Raw genomic sequence first — 17752 nt, 5'->3', positions numbered from 1 at the left:
GAATTCTTTTAATTTAATATAAAAATGATTTGCTTAAATAACTAAAATAAAATAAAAAATTTTAATTGGATCTAGCTCTTATATAATCATATTATATTATACATATAAAAACAGCATATATTTGTATAATCATTAAAAATATTTTACTTGAAATGAAATTTTATGAATTACTACATTGAAATGAATTTTAATGATGCTCGAAGAGATCTTCTAGAAATCGTTATCTGCCCATTAATTATAAATACCTGAACAAAACGGATCGTTTGGTCAATGGTTGGTCAGAATTGGACCAATATCGAGCCAATATGTTGTTCGTACTTTTGTAGCTTACTATGCCAATTTTGGGCCCAGATTCTTAGACATTAATTTTTAACATTTTGAAAACATTTATCATTGCAAAATTATTGAAACAATATTATCAAAACTGCTATACCATTTGATAGAAGACACTTTCTAGTTTACGTTTTTGAAGTTTTATTCTTAGCTTTTATTTAAGAAATATCCAAAGCCAAAGTGGCATACCAGTATTGCTGACCTTTTTCTATTAATTGCATTCTCAGCGGTAACTTGATGATTTTACACATCGTTGCACGTGGAGGCAAGAACATGATGGGCTATGCATCATTTTACGAGACGGCCGGCGTCTGAATCGAACCGGAGGAATTATTTCGGATCGTCGGAAAACTTCCGCGCGAATTTGGCGTCGCTTGAAAAATGGCTGAAACTTGTTCCCGCGTAGAGGAGCGTAATAATAAAGAAAGACTATTACCATTGCGCGTCGGTCGCTGAAAAAGCGTCGTATCATTCAAATATGGGCTCGCATTAAATTCCCATCTCGCCGATGCCAGCCCCGCCCGTATATCACCCCCGCATCGGGGATGGGAGGCGAAAAAAAAAAAAGACGTGCGACCGACGTCGGATTCGAGCCATTACGTATAAAAAGTGGCGCCCGGGTGCTTTTCAGCGCGGCCATATGTCACTATATATCGACCGCGATTGCAGTTTCGGGCTCGTATGTTAATAAAAAGGCACGCAACCCGCCATTGTGTCAGCCGGTCGGGCCGGGCCGGCTCGGCTTTACCGTGCAATGCACGATAACTTACGATCGATTCATCGCTCTACCGAGGAACGCGAAAAAAATCTTGTTTCTACTTTTTTTTTTCCCTCTCTTTCCCGGAACGAGCGATAAAGTCCGTCCGTATCGTTGCCTTTCCTATCCTGTATACGACAATATTGTGAATTCGAATTATTTGCGAACTTATATCAAGCGGCGCGCGACGGCGACGTAAAATTGCCGTAATAGCTACCTACCGTTATAGAACGGGGTGTAATGCTTGTACGATCGATCGATACACGTGAAATATGAAAAAAAAGAGATTCTCAATACTATATATATATATATGTTTGTGGAGCGGCCGATAAAACCGGTCTCGATGCTTTTCTCATCTCCTCGAAATCGTAAACTCGAATTATTTGCCGAGTAATATCGTGCGCGACTGCGAAATAAAATCGAACGTAAGAAGTAGACAAAAGAGGAAACTTATCAGAATTGCGAACTTTGGGTATTTCCCTTCAAGAAAATTTATATGGATTTCGCAAAGGGAGGAGATAAAAAAACGCGACGGAGACTTTTCACCGGATTGCCTTTTATTGCCGGGAAAATAAAACGTCGTAATGAATTCGTAAGCACATGTATCGCGTACAAGTAATTCGCATGTTTGCCGTCATTAATTAGCAGCACAATAAAGTAACAATTAAAACACAGTTTTTCAACAATTTTGATATACATTTATAGATAAATAAAAATATTATAAATTATATTATTAAAACGTAACAATGTTTATTTAAAATATGCATGTGGTTTTATAAATTGGAATAAATTTTATCAGCATTTTGTATGAAATGTTTTATAATATTAAGAAGATCGCATATAATAGCTTTGACGCTAATTTAGGCAAATTGATGTAAGTATCTAAGCATTTGAACTTTTAATCGAATCGTCCGCTTTAATTCTTAAGTTCATTTATGAAATAAATGCTCAAATAAAGTTTCATATTAGAAGACGGGTGTTCTAAGGGCTGAGAGGCAAAGGGACGGTATTGAATAAGAAATTATAGAGAGTTTTAGATGCGTGATTGCAGGACAATTTAATCAGTTTTAAGTTTTATTCGCCACGTTACGAAACCCTTAGAACTTGGTCCCGCGAGGGTTAATCGACCTCCATACAAAACGCGAGCCATTTTTCACGGAGACGCGCAGCCCGTTCTAATTTACAGAAACGCGCCCGCGACAATCAAAGTGCCGAGAGTGCTCCGGGCAAAGGAGGGAAATGTACTTTGCCCGCCGCTTTGTTGACGGTTCAACGGAGATTTGCTTTGGATCCGGCACGGCGATCAATTTGGCGCGAAATTACGCTTTTCTAAGGAACACATTTTGCACATTGCACGACAATCTTTTACATTTCACCGAGCCCGTTCAGCAAACCGTCCGCCGGTTTTTTTTTCTCTTTCCGCTGATTGTCCCGCGAATATTACTACACTTCGCGTTGTTCTTGTAACATTTTCTCTTTGGTATTAATTTTTTTTTTCAGTTGCAAACATAATGAAACAGGAAATTGCGTGCATTGACTATTTCCCTCGCGATATGTATGTAGCGATAAAGTGAAAAAGTTTTAAGCTTTAAAATTGCATTGGAAATTTAGATGCAAGAAAAAAAAGACCAAGTTGGCAAGCACACGGCTATATATTTTTACAACAAACAATTTTTTTTTATTTAAAATTTTACGTTGACTTTAGCGTCAAAGAATTTTCTTTATTTTAGAATGCGCTCGTGTCGAAATATTTGATCTTGAGGATAAAAAAAATTTGCAAAGGGACGTGGCGAGACCAATCGAATTTTCGCTAAGGCAAAATTGACTCTAAATTGATCAAAGGATACTGCACGTTTTGGCCCACTAATCTTGTTAATCCCGCGCATACTTTAATGAGCGAGTACTATACAGGCTACTCGCAATATTCGTTTAGCATATTATCTCGTAGCTTGCTCGCGGAGAATTTAAATTAAGAATTAAATTTAATCATGATGCGCGAACATAAAGTTATCATGGCATTATGAAAAATTTGATAGAACGCATGTTGTAATCATTAAACGTGCATGTCTACGTTTAAGGTGAATTTAAATTCATTTTATATTCATCGATTTCAATCTACCAATAAAGAAACTATTAATGAAGTTTGAAGTTTAATTAAAAAAAAAATTATTTTCTAATGCTACATATTTACAGCTTTACAATCGTATTTTTATATGCGAAACATGTGCCCTGTATATCAAACTCTACTATTAGATTTGTAATGTCAAGCCGTATGCAATTTAAGTTTATTTTTAAGTTAACTTCAAAGTTAACTTTGGAGTTTAAAGCTATTCAAGCTTCGAAGTTTGAAGTTGAACCTCGAAGGTTTGAAGCTTCGAACATTCGAATATCCGAAGTTGTCAAAACTAACAGTGCTAATTCCTATATCGTCCGTATCTGCTCTTACTCAATATGTGTCGTTAATTTAACTAAAACAGCGGAGTTAAACAATTTTAATTTACTAGTTAGTCAATAATTACATATGTTGATATGAATGCTTATTTTGAAACTAAGCAATTTGATCGTACAAATAGGTTAATTAGATGTATTATAGTTTTGCCATACATTTTATTGTGCTATAATAAATTTTGACATACATACACGGAAGTTAAAAATAATAATTATATAATTTAACTCGACGAATTGATTTAAATTTAATCCTTTAACAAAGCATACGAGAACAATTTTATTAATAGAAAAGAAAAACAATTTTAGTAGAAATTGAAGACAGACTTTTTAATTTAACAAAATGAAGATAAAAATCTTAAGTTGCGACGATAGCGAAACTCTTCGTAGATTTATCGGGATCGTAGTCGTGTCAGGGTCACCGAACGAGATGAGACAGGATCCTCGAAGAAGATCTCGCGTCCGTCACGCGAAACGACAAATACACTAATCGCGCACGAGGGTAGGCCTCGAGATCCCGACTTTGCTGCCATCGGGGTGGCAGGAAACGAGATTTCCTCCCGACAATGCTTTTGTTGCCGCGCCAGTGTCTCTCCTAGTGCGCGGACACTATCGCTTTACGCGAAATCAGATTCCGTCGCGAAAGCAGCTTACCCGGTGAGATCGGAGTGTATACGCGTGTACCTATCTAGTCAATTCCGTCGTGCGGGACGCTCCCGGACTTTTCCCCGTCAAGGGATCGTATCCGTTGACGAAACCGAAGCCGACTTTTCGCCGGTGAAAAACGTGACGCGAAGTTTAACCATGATATGAGGAGGGCTACTTAACATGTAAAGCTTAAGTCTTTCGGAACGGGATGTGCCTCAAGTATGTACATGCATAATTGAACGAGCCCTTTTTAATTTAATTTCCAGTTCGGCCAATGCAGATACAATTAACATTAAGCAGGTGAAATTATGGAATTATAGAATTTTTAGTAAAATAGCATTTTCGTGAAACAATTTCTTTCTTTTATCTCGAGATCTTTGTCGCGGAGAGATTTCTGTCTTCTCACTACTTCGATTACAAAATCGTGTACTCCTGCAGCTTATTCAACATTTAAATTAAAATGTTGGCTACTTTGATTGCGTTTCGCCAAAGGAGCTTGCAATAATTTCTCGCAATGTTTTTTTTTCTATTACATATTCCCGTGACTGTTGTTCTGTGATTTAGAGTCTTCACGTGCATATGTTAATTTATGCTTTTTTTTTTTTTAGCGAGCGTAACAAAGTTGCAACAAAGCCGCTTTCTTCCTCCCGAAGAAAGATGAACTGCGCGAAAAAGATAAACTAGCACGGCTTCATCTATATAAACTGCCGATCTGAGGAACACGCGAAAGCCATTTCCCCGTGGCCGGGCGGGCACGTACACGCCGTCTCGGTGCGGCAACACACCGGTACAGCGGACGAGGCCTCGGGGAAGTTGCCTAGCGCGCCGGGGATGCGGAAAGGTACTTTACCGGTTCGCCGTTGATGGTCCAACGTAGATTGGCCTTAGGCACGGACGGCCAGGCACTGCAGTTGGCAGTCACGTTCTCGCCGACGGCGTACTGCATGGACAGGCCTGTGATTTCCGGTCCCCTCTCCGGAAGCGCTGCAAACGTAAATTTTCCGTGTGTGAGAACGTGGCGAAAGTTTTCCCATAAACCAGTTACTTTCCTACGGGTTAGGCTCTATAAACTCTCGACTATTATCCGGGGTTCTCTCCGTGCATTCATTCGTCCGTCCGTCCGTCCGTCCATCCGTTTGGGCTATCCTCGCCAGGGAGAATAGGGAGGGGAAAAGGAAAGGGCTCTCTCCACTCTTTTCGCAAGATGCTTGAGAAAAATGGTTTTTTCTTTTGTAATAAAACTCGAGATTTCATAATTAAAACGTTTGATAGGCTTTATTGTAATTTCTATAAGATCTCGTTCGTTTTTGAACGGGATACTGGCGAAATCTACCAGATTACCAATTAATGCAACGAGACACTCTTTTTTTTCAATGCAGATTTTAACGCGACGCCGAATTTTTCAACGTACGACGCACCGAAAGCGCGAAAAGTACGGAGAGCAAGAGTGTCGTGCTCATCTGATAAATTTATAAATGGAATTTATAGCATTTTTGAGCGATGAGCCGTGAGTTGCGTTAATGGTTGAGATGGATGAGAGTCTTTCTTTACTAAGCAAAATAGAATTCTGACGACGAAATAAATCAAATTCAGATGGGTAATTCAGCGAGTCTGTACACGTCGATGATGAATAGTGAATGATGGAGCGCAGCGTTGAGTTTTACTTCGATACTGCGAGTCCGATTATATCTGTATTTCGATGTGGGTGCTCTCGTATTTTCTTTCGCGCCTTTTTCCTCGGTTGATGCGACTCGAGTTCCCGAGTGCTTCGTTGACACGCGAATCGAAGATAGGTTTCGCGCGTCTTTCTCGCGACCGCGGCGCTCAGCGATAAAAAGGAATTGCGATAGGAATTAATTTTTAATTTGATCGAACGCTCTTCTCCCGATCGTAATTAAACGCGGAGGCGGCAAATGCCGATTGGCGCCAGGCCCGTCACACGCGAATCGCGCACAACGAAAGCAATTTTGAAAAAGATTACAGGGGTGGAAAAGTAGGGGAGTTAATAACACGAGCGTTCTCTGCATTTCGTTTACGTGGCAAATGAAATTAGGGCGCAATGGCGGGGTTTCGATTGAAATGGTTCCGCTTGTGACCGCCGAAGCGAAAAATGACTAAATTTCACTCGCGTTTGACATGGAACACCACGTGTATTTACAGCATAACAATAGCCAAGGGCCATAATTCTCCGGGCAATTAATCACACGGTGGGTTAATAATTAAATCCAACGTGGTAACTGTTATGCTTTCCAAGTGTAATACTCTATATCGCTTAATTTATACACAAGTGCTCAAAATTTTATTATTTACGTAAACAGCAAATTGAATATATAGATTTATTTGTATACAAATTTTCAGGCTTTGAGCTATAACTTTTAACGAGAAAATTTTTCATTTTGTTATTCACGTTGCGCAAAATGTAGAAGAAATTGAGGATGACGTTTGCATCTTTCATCCCTTTCGTGAAGAGTAGTAAAAATTTTCTTCGTCATACCGCTATATTCTCTGTGATTATTCTGACATTTCGGACTTTACTCTTGAAAAAAATTCTCACTCTCGCTAAAACGAAGATTCGCTTCCGCGAGATAATCGCCTACGACTTCTCGTAATGGGCCGTCGCACACATGCGTCGATCCACAATCAATTATCGGATTTATCGCGGACCGCAGTCGGCCGGGTGCGTGCTGGTGCGCGCTCGATGTCTCTAATAGCGTTAATTGGCACGCCGGATTATGAGAGACATTCGCGTTCGGGCGGGCGCGACCGAATGCTCAATTAAACATCCGCCCTGTTGTCCGAGTGTACGCGTTGCGTCAGCACGTCGCGCCGCAGCCCTCCGCCTCGGATTCGGTCCATTAATGCCTTCCGCCCTCTCCTCCCCCCCCCCCCCAAATGTCCGCGGCGCAATTAAAACCCAGAATTTCGGGGCGCGTCACGCGCCGGGGAATCCCCCGACCGGCGGCGGCGCCGTTGCCGATTTTACGCGAACAAGCGCGAAGGGTTGGGAAAGGGCGTGAAAGCCGGGAGCATCGCGCGCCGGTAGGGGGAAATTTTCGAGAGATCGCGCGGAAAAGCGCGTTGGAAAATCGCGACGGTGCCGGACCGCGAGCACATGCCGCCGAAAGTTCCGCCATCATAATTTCGGCGCGCATTAAGCTTGTAATGGAGCCAATTATTTCGCCGAGATTGCCGGTTTCTTCCGCAGAATTTCACTCATGCTCGACGAGAGCAGACCTGAATTCTGTTGAAATAGAAACGTAAATTTGGAGGAAACAATCGTTCAAATCTGATAGCTACGTCACTTGCGCTTTGAAAAAGTCGTTAAGTCAAAACGCATTAAGTCGTATTGGAAAGATTTGACAAACCGCGAGTTATAGCTGAAATAATTAAAATTAATAAGAATTTTTATTTAAATTTTAAAAGTGAGTTGATGGCGGACTGTAATATGGAATATAGATAGATAAAAAGTATCACATAAAACCGATGTTAATTATTAATTAATTAATTAATTAAATAAAAGTCAGCTTAATATATAGCTGACGAAGAGGCTTACGCTTTTAGCTTAATGAAAATCTATAATCCATTTTGGCATGCGGTAGTTTGTTTGATATAATTTTTTTTCCTTTAGTCTAATGTCCCACACTGACTCTAAAGTCTCGCTGATTTCACGTTTGCGACGAGTTGAACGTTTTTTGAAGTTTCGAACGTCGCAAGAGCAGTCGCGTCATCAGTTTTCACGGTGAATCGGGAATAACGCGCGTGGAGTCCAAGATTGCGAGGAAGAGAGGGAAAAGAAATTTGTCAGGATTGCGAAAAGTTGGATAACCTGACGCTCTGCCAGAATTCGAGCATTCGAGCGCATTCAGCCACGCGGAAAGTATCCGCTGCAATAACTCCGCCGACAGTGATTTAAGCGCGTAATTACAGAGGGTTATTGCAGCCACGGCACAACTTTATATACTTTCTTCTTTATTTTTTTCTGCAAAGCTTAATATGCATAACAGCGAATCCTTATATTTATACATATATAAATATTAAAATGATATGGTGGTATAATTTACCACATAAAAATAATTTTCGTTGCTACACAATTGGACGTATATGAATATTCAATTAATATAGCTAGATAATAAACAATTAAATATAATTTTAAATGGCGAATAATAAATTGTGTATAATAAATAGATAATAAGAAAAGAAACTAAATAGTCTATATACTTTTTACATAAATTAAATTGCGCGGTTTGTTTATGTGTACTTAGCTAAGTATATTCTAATACAATTGTTTATTTTACAAAAAAATTACAAATGTTATGTAAAGTAGTGCACAGGTGGATCTAAGACGACAAATAGTGAGAGATGCAGAAATTTTTGGGCCGCGTATCGCGACGAGACGAAAATTTTGTTTTTCCGTTCAAAATTTACGGTCTTTCTACGTCATATGCTTATCCGTAGTAATCCCGGTATTACATCGTCTCGAACATTTTCTGATGTAATAATTTCTACGAGAGTTAGGTTCCTAATTGAGAGGGTTGTCGGGAGAAGATAGCCTGCTTTCATATTCCGCGGTAACTTCACGTACAAAATGAAATTGCTTTTTGAAGGCACTGCAATTTATACGGATTGCGAGCTTCGCGGCGTCTCTATAAGGCATGAAATGAATATTAAACTGCGGGCGATTTAATCCAATTAATTCGCCGGCGTAGACCGCTGTCCGCATAAATCCGTGTGAACGTGGACGAAAATATTGAGAGATACTATCGACGAAGATAATCTATTCGGAGTTGATTAGCACAAATTTGAAAGTGAAACAATATAACGCACGAGACAATGCAATTATGTAAGAAATTTTAAGATTTGGTACTACGATATTTCTTCGCTAGCTGTTTTGGTACAAAAGTTGTAGTACTTTTGTTATCTGCAGAGAACAACTTTTAGCACTCGTCAATTCACAGCTATAGGTATGAAAGTAATGATGTCACATGTCACTTTCTCAGTTTTCACTGTCTAATATTTTTAGAAAAATATTATTTTCTTTGAATAATCGAATTTGTTTATTTGTTTAATTATTTGTACTATTGGTATATATATTTTTAAAGAATGCCTTGAACGGCAGCGACAGACTTGAAGTGTGCCAGTTGCAACATACTTTTGAGAAAATTAAAAATTAAAAAGAAAATTGTAAAAAATATATTTCAGCTTTATTGAAGCTAATAATTTTTCTTCATCTTCAAGTATCCCTCTTTGCCCGAGAGATAAGGAGATTCATTTAAAATATGTCCATTTTGTCAAAATACACGCATGTAAAAAGCACTCCGATAAGGAAAGGCGCATAAGATAAATATACAATACAAATAAAAATAAAATCTATATTTTTATACACTTTGTGGTCGTTAGAATAATTCAAGAATCCAACATAAAACCCAGACTAGTACATTCGATGTGCGCGGCTAGAGCGAGTGTACTGTGAAGGCATGATGCCGCGCCGCGCCGATTATATGTGAAGTAGACATTTTAAGATTTCTTTTGAAAAAAATTGGAAGTATATCTCTGAAATATAATTTCAAGAAAATTTTTCTACAAATAAAAAAATTTTTATCTGTATTTTTTGTCAAATTTATAACATATATTTTTTCATCAAAATTGTGCCGTTTTTGAAAAAAACTAGTTTTTTTATTACGCTTTCCCCCATCATTTTTAGTTACATAGATGTCAATTTATGGTATTAATTTAGCACATAACATAAATAAAGCACATATCATAAATAATTTATGTTATGTGCGGGGGCAGTTTTTACATGCTTATCCCCTTAGGCTCTTTATAGTCAGGAAAATGACACATGTATACCGAGAAGAAATGGTTGTTAATTTGATTAAATGTTTTAACTTGATTAAATTTCTTGAATTCAAGTATTTATATATTAATCAAATATATAAATACTTAAATTAAAAATTAACTATTTTATATATTTAAGTTAAATGCATAAATACTTGAACCGACGAAATTTAACCCAGTTGAAAAATTTTTGAGTTCAAGATAACACTTTTTTCTCAGTGCATAGTTAAATAATAATTTTATAAATAAATATAAATATTTCACAGTTTTTGATAGAATTAGTAAAATATTATTAATAAATTTATTAATCGGTTAATATTTTAATTTTTAAAACAACAAGAAATTGTAAATACTCCTAATTTAATTTAATCATATGAGTAGCTCTTTCTCTAAGAATATTATCAAATTAATATAATATAATTAAATTAACATATTATCAAATTAAAATAATATAATCTTATTTTTAAAAAATAATTTTTATTTCGAAAATACTATTATTTTCTATTGAATATTTTTTAAATATTATTTTACAAAATTATTCTTTAATAATGAGACTATATTCTTCTTGGTGGAACAACATAAAACTTCTTCATGCTAATAAATATCCGTTAATGCAAATTATACCCGTTTAACTCTCTATAATTTCAAGATTATGTGTCGACAAAAAACAAATTATCAAAAGAAGAATATCCGTTTTTTCCGTCTACGTGACAACGCCCAAAGGCCATAGCCTGGGGTCACAGATTAATCTATTAGTCAGTGCTGGGATCACGTTTACATATGTACGTATATTTATTTAGTATATATGCGTGCGTGCGTGCGTGCATGCGTGCGTGTACGTATATGCGCGTGTGCGTGCGCGCATGGCTTCTGATCTCTCTTTTGTACAACTGTTACATACAGTATGAAGCAGAAGTCAAAGAGTGCGTTTGTTCAGATAAATTTGATTATTTTGTTTACGAAATATTGTTTACCGAGAAGTTTTAATGTAATGTAGTTTGCAAAACGTCGATTAGCAAGAAAGTAATAGGCAAAAATGAAGGAGATTCATTTGCCGGTACACAACAACTCGCCGTCGATAGAGCGTACCTTACGTCCAATATCTTACACGTCATGGTTGATGGGCGTCGGCGTTGCACGTCCGCTAAAGTGTCCAAATTTTGTGACGATAGTCATACGTATCATTCACCTGGTCATGTGTACAGTGATTCTAATAAAACACTTAGAATACGTTTCGAATTTTGCAAATTTTACATCGGGTGTGTCAATAAACAAATTCTTCTTCGTCATGGATAATACGGTATACGTTGTCTCGACATATTACTCCGTTTATCACGGAATCAGCCAGTATGAATGGTCGGAGCTGATGGACAAAATGAAGGAGCTCGATCGAAAGATCAGGAGAGAAACGTATATGAATGACCACCCAGTAAGGCACATGGAAGCAATAGCGATTCTTATAACTTTTACGTGTTGCCCTTTGTTCATGATTGTGCACGCCCTGTATGACTTTATGCATTCATATAACACTGCCATGACCGAATTGGTGTTTTATTACATGATGGCACGATCGTTAATCAACAGCTTCATCTTCGATGTTGTCGTTTATGTGCTGTATTACAGATATCAAACGATAAATAAGTTAATTGGTAATTTGGATAAACTATCGGATGCGCCGTTGATTGCGCTCAAGATCAGACGCATTAGAGAAATGCATAATGGTAAGCTTTCGCGAATATTTTTTTGTATTACAATTGGATAATGTAAATTTATGTGATGTGAGATACAATTTAATACAGTCTATGAAGAAATTATGGTAATATTGAAATCTTATTGATTTCTCTTATGCAGATATTTGTGATCTAGTTGTTATGATAAACAATATTCACGGTCTTTATCTTCTTCTCTGCTCGGCAAATTGCTTCTTTATGGTCACGACCACCCTGTACCATGCTATTGTAGTCGACAACTATAAGGGTATGCTGATATTTTACATAATTTCGATTATGTACAGCATATACTTTGGTCTGATTTGTTGGATTTGCGCACTCGTGCATCAAGAATTCGAGAAAACCAAGATAATTATGTGCGCAATTGCATTGAAATGCCAATCTATGAAGTTTGATAAATTGAACGGTACAAGGAATCAATCGAGTTTAGAAATACGACTGTCATTGGAAGACGCGGACAGCGGGCAAAATTCTAATTGGAGTGATAGTCACGATTGGAATTGCGTTGTTACGGAAAATCTCTTACGTAAAATTATGGACCCGGACCATGTTAATAACGAAATTAATAACTTTTTGAATCAACTGCAACATCGTCGTGTATCATTTACAGCCTGTGATTTCTTCGAAATGAACAATAATCTGTTCTGTAATGTGAGTACAATATTTACTTACGCTACACAATTTATATAAAATTAATTATTTTTGATTTGCAATGTGAATAAGTTTCAAAGCAATTAAATGAAATGAACTAATTTTTCAGTTTGTCGGAGTGAGCTTTACTTATTTAACAATCTTCATTCAATTTACTAAATAACTCGAAGATCTAAACGAGAAGAGAGTGCAACTTGTACTGGTAGTTTATTAATAGTATACAGTCGAAATTCTACATTGCCATGGTCTCGGGTATTGCACTGTGACGTTTAGTAAAATTATAGCATTGTAAAGTAACCCTATTCTATTGATAGGGAGAGAAAGCGGCATACGCGACGTGAGCAAGCTACATGGTGATGATGCGCGGTAGCGCGGTGGTAATACGTATATCATGTGCGACAGTGAAGGTATAGATTTCCTCTTCCGTGAGGCAATGGAGAAAGTCCACAAAAGAAACCAAGACAGTTTTTATTTCCATTAAATTAAAAGAATGGTCACTGATTTATGTAAGAAATCTTAATAGACATACGATACAAAATAATTTGAATATTTAATTTATTGTATATAAATAAACATTTAAATTATTGTATATAAAAAAAACATTTTTTAATAAAACAGTAATGCAGTACGTATATCAATTTAAGAATAAATTTAGTTTTACTTTTGCAATCTTTTTAACCAACTCATTAATCATTATCTTGCTTTATTTACTCAGGGAATTTAATTAATTAATTTTATTAGATTTATTTAAATTATATTTAAACTATATCACGTTTATGAAGAGAGAAAATTAATGGCAAGCGATTTAACATTGTAAAATTGCAAAAGTAATACGTTATTCCTTGTTACATAAAGTGTCAGAGAGAATTTACGGCACGCGCTTGTAGAAGTGTTTTGCTTCCAGAAGAACTTAACTATTTTTGCTACAAAATATTTTATGTGAGAAAGTATAATGTAATCAGCCCTGTTCACGTCCAACCGCAGCCTGGAGTCACGTTTACGTATATACGCACATTCGTTCTGTTTGTACGTACGCGTTGGAGATAATCGCGTGTAGATTCCGGACCTTTTCACGGTCGACGCGAGACAGGCTTCAGATTATATCGGATTGTGTTTCATCTGGAGAGCGAGCGTGGTTGATTATGTAATTGGTTCGATATTCCCGATTTATGACTTGTACATTATTGAATGTCTCTTTGATTTGGGAGATGGCACTCCGTACTAGTGAGTGTACGAGACTGAAGTGAGTATTCGTCACTTTCTTCAAAGGTTCGTAGCCGGGCAATTTGCGGAGCGATAAGTGAAATTCCAGGGATCTTCGGGAATCTTCTAATTAAACAGAATTCGATCTCGAAATGTAAGGATGTCGATGCCGTTGGCTCGACAAACAAAGTCATGTATTAATAACGTAAATAGAAAGTGAAAGTGTAGTGACAATACGGTACAGTTATAAATAAGTATTTATAATTGATTGATAATTTAATTTAATTGTATGAGCAGCCGTGGACATCAAAAAAAGAATATTCTTTATTTCCGTCTACGTCACAACGCCTAGAGGCCACAGCTTGGGGTCACAGATTAATCTGTTAGTCAATGCTGGGATGACAATTACTTATATACGCATAATTTTGTACACACGAGACACCACAGATGCGGTTCGCGCTCGCTATCTGACTTTTTATTTTTTACTTTTTAAAAATAAACTACAACAATAATTGTATAAATAACTATCTATAGAAATTTGACAGGTATTAAAATTCAATCGCAGTGACAGGTACTCTCGTAACACGAAGTAAGCGCATCGAGAGAACATACCAGCATCGCAAAAAAAAAAACGGCAACAATACATCACGATCAAAGGCGCACTTGTCGCGTTTACATGGCCTTTTTAATTATGAATGGATGCGCACGTGCGTAGGCGCATGTCTTCTGATCTCTTTATTGTACAACTATTACATGCAGTATCAGGCAGAAGTCAAGGCGTGCGTTTGTTCAGAAAAATTTTACTATCTTGCCTACAAAATATTTCGTATCGTTTACCGAAGGGTTTTAATGTAATCAGCACACGTTCGCAAAACGTCGATTAGCAAGAAGTTAACAGAAATGGAAGACATTCACGTGACAAAACACGACAACTTTCCATCGATAGAGCACACCTTGCGTCCAATATCTTACACGTCTTGGTTAATGGGCGTGGGGATTGCACATCCGCTAAAGTGTCCAAAGTTTGTGACGATAGTCATACGTATCATACACCTGGTTATGTGTACAGTGTTCCTAACAATTTTCATCCGTGAGAATGTTTTGACTTTATCCATGAATACAATAATACACTTTGGCTGGGTTATAGTGGAGATGACATACTTCGTGGCGGCATATTATTACATTTATCACGGAATCAGGCAGTATGACACGTGGTCAGAGCTGATGGATAAAATGAAGGAGCTCGATCGAAAGATCAGGAAAGAAACACATATGAATGATCAACCAGTAAAAATCATGAAAGCAGTAGCGATTCTTATGACTTTTGTGTGTTGCCCTTTGATCCCGATGGTGTTCTCCTTATGTGACTTTATGAGTTCATATGGCGATAGAGTGATAGAGAGTCTTTCTTCTTATTACATGATGGCACAGTCGACCATCTACAGCTTCTTCTTTGGTGTTGTTGTCTATGTAATGTATTACAGATATCAAACGGTAAATAAAATGTTTGGCCATTTGGATAAGCTATCTGATGCACCATTGATTGCGCTCAAGATTAGACGCATCAGAGAATTGCATAATGGTAAGTTTTGGCAAATATTATTTATTGTTTTGTAATTAGATAATGTAAGTTCATGTGGCGCGAGGCACAGTTTAATACAATCTACAAAGAAATTGTAGTAATGTTGAGATGTGATTTAGAATTCGTAATTATGATAACAAACCACCTCCTGATGACAGTGATCTTGATATATTAGATCATCAGCCTGAGTAATGTTATAAATGTTTTACTTGGCGCTCGTTTCTTTGTTAAAAATTTGTAAACGAAAGTTGGAAAAATTTGATGTAATTTTCTTGATATATATTTTCGGTAATTATTTCGAACCACGCGCGCACGTAGGGGGTGCACGGAGGTGCATCCTTTGGCAACTTCCCGCACTCATCCCGTCGGCCCTGGATAGAAATGCACAAAAGTAGGTGCTTATTTTATTGAGAGATAACTATGTCGTAATTTATCATCAACAAAGTACGCACCGTACTTTTGCACACTTCTATTCAGGGCACCCATATCGTAAGGGCAGGTACGGGAGAGGAGGGCAAAGGTCCCCCCCTCCCTGCATTAAACTTTTTTTTGTTTATAACTTTTTAACAAATAACGAGCGCCAAGTAAAATTTTTATAACATCACTCAGGATGATGATCTTGATAATATATGTCAACGTTATTGACATCACGAGATGGTCTGTTATTCTAAATAATTAATTTAGAATTTTGTTATGCAGATATTTGTGATCTAGTTATGGTGATAAACAATATTCATAGTCTTTATTTTCTTCTCTGTTCGGCAAATTGCTTCGCTATTGCAACGGCCGGACTATGCTATGGCTACGTATATTTCACAAATGAATTTTATGTGAGTGCATTGTTACATTCCATATTTCCGATTTCTGTTGTGTACACCATGCAATTTGGACTAATTTGTTGGATTTGCAAACTCGCGCGTCAAGAATTTGACAAAACCAAGATAATTATGTGTGCAATTGCATTGAAATATCAATCTATGAATTTTGACAAACTGAACGATACAAGGAATAAATCGAGTTTAGAAGTACGACTGTCATTGGAAGATGCGGACAGCGGGCGAAATTTTAATCAGAGTAACAGTCACGATTGGAATTACGTTATCATGGAAAATCTTTTGTGTAAAATTATGACTCAAGACCATGTCAATACCGAAATTAATGGCTTTTTGATTCAACTGCAACATCGTCGAGTATTGTTTAAGGCCTGCGATTTCTTTGAAATGAACAATAATCTGTTCTGTGGTGTGAGTATAATATTTACTTATATCATTTACTTATATCATTTTATGTAAAATTACCTACTTCCGAATTGTGATTTAAATAGATCTCAAAGCAATTAATTAAAATATATTTATTTTTCAGTTTGTCGGAGTAATCTTCACATATTTGATAATCTTTATTCAATTTGCTTCTGAACCCAAAGATCTAAACGAAAACAGAACGTAACTGGTAGTTTATTAATAGTATACATATATAAATATTATCTATTAAAAGAAGTTGTAGTATTTATATATAGTTGTAATATTTTGTTTATTTTCAATACATATACTTCGTATTAATAAACGTGTATTGTCTTATATAAAAGAAATCACGACAAATTTTTCTTTGTACTAAATTAAAAGAACGTTTACTGATTTATGTAAAAATCTTATTTATGTAAAAAATCTTAGTAGACATACGATATAAAATAATCTAAATATTTAATTTATTGTCATGTAAATAAATATTTAAACTATTGTATATAAGAAATAAATTTTTAATAATACAGTTAATGCGATTTAATGTTGTAGATTTTTGCTCTTGAAGGCGACATATTCCAATTTATAAACGCACGAAGAATGTATTTTTAAAACTGTGCAAAAAAATGCTTCTATTCAAGAATATTTTATATCTAAAATATGTAGTATTGAAAATAAATATTTTGTAATAAAGATTAAATTATTCGTACAGTAAAATTAAAATTTTATAAATTGAAACAAATTTTGATTTAATTAAACAATAAAATTACATTAGTTTAACACTGAATATACTTACATTAAATGTAATTTTTCTCTTCATAATATTTTATATCAACATTAACCAAAATAAGTTTAATTTAATTTAAACATACTGTTTTTTTAAAATTAAGGTTTTCACAACGCTGTCCTCATTTTTCTCGGTTACTTTTATAGATTGACATGTTTCAGTCTAGGACTATATGTTGATGGCGAAATCCTAGTTCTTTCCACGCTGTTAGTTAGTCGGTTTTATTTATCCAGAAAGTGCATTTTGTTCACGAGAAACACGCCACACAGTGGTGTATATTTATCTTAAGAATTACATATGCTTTATACAAATCTATTTATTATATCCAAAAGAACATCTCTAATTGAGGACAGCATTTAACGGTCATATCAAAGCATATAATGTTGAAGAATAAAATTTATTTGTTGCAAGATCCATTTTTTGTGTGTTGATGACCGCGGTAAATAATTTCTTCGTTGGTGGATTTAAGATAAAACGGATTGATAGGTTCGTTCATAGCATAATGCTGCTATGAAATAAGACCGTCGCAAAAGGATTATAGAC

General features: G+C 36.1%; 3 protein-coding genes and 1 long non-coding RNA gene across 4 annotated transcripts in view; 3 read left to right on the top strand and 1 right to left on the bottom strand.

The window, feature by feature from the left end:
- The window catches only part of LOC105833168, a 448328-nt gene that overhangs the window by 78792 nt on the left and 351784 nt on the right, over nucleotides 1–17752 (bottom strand). The window contains exon 4 of the mRNA XM_036290955.1: nucleotides 5034–5167. Within this exon, the coding sequence (XP_036146848.1) occupies nucleotides 5034–5167 (134 nt within the window). The remainder of the gene's footprint in view (nucleotides 1–5033; nucleotides 5168–17752) is intronic.
- Nucleotides 1–17752, top strand: part of LOC118644168 — a 203069-nt gene that overhangs the window by 141253 nt on the left and 44064 nt on the right. The gene's annotated exons all lie outside the window — the stretch shown is intronic.
- Nucleotides 10582–12950, top strand: LOC105835089. Its single transcript, XM_012678060.3, has 3 exons — nucleotides 10582–11739; nucleotides 11870–12399; nucleotides 12509–12950. The coding sequence occupies exons 1-3, from the start codon at nucleotides 11055–11057 to the stop codon at nucleotides 12560–12562; spliced, it is 1269 nt and encodes a 422-aa protein (XP_012533514.3). The 5' UTR covers nucleotides 10582–11054; the 3' UTR covers nucleotides 12563–12950.
- On the top strand, nucleotides 14207–16876 carry LOC118646955. Its single transcript, XM_036290931.1, has 3 exons — nucleotides 14207–15184; nucleotides 15884–16428; nucleotides 16547–16876. Exons 1-3 carry the CDS (start codon nucleotides 14503–14505, stop codon nucleotides 16628–16630), a joined length of 1311 nt encoding a protein of 436 aa, XP_036146824.1. The 5' UTR covers nucleotides 14207–14502; the 3' UTR covers nucleotides 16631–16876.

This window comes from Monomorium pharaonis, chromosome 8, assembly GCF_013373865.1.
Source record: "Monomorium pharaonis isolate MP-MQ-018 chromosome 8, ASM1337386v2, whole genome shotgun sequence".
NCBI classification, from domain to species: Eukaryota; Metazoa; Arthropoda; class Insecta; order Hymenoptera; family Formicidae; genus Monomorium; species Monomorium pharaonis.
Note: the sequence above shows the minus strand (reverse complement) of the source record. Positions and strands in the feature narration are given on the sequence as shown.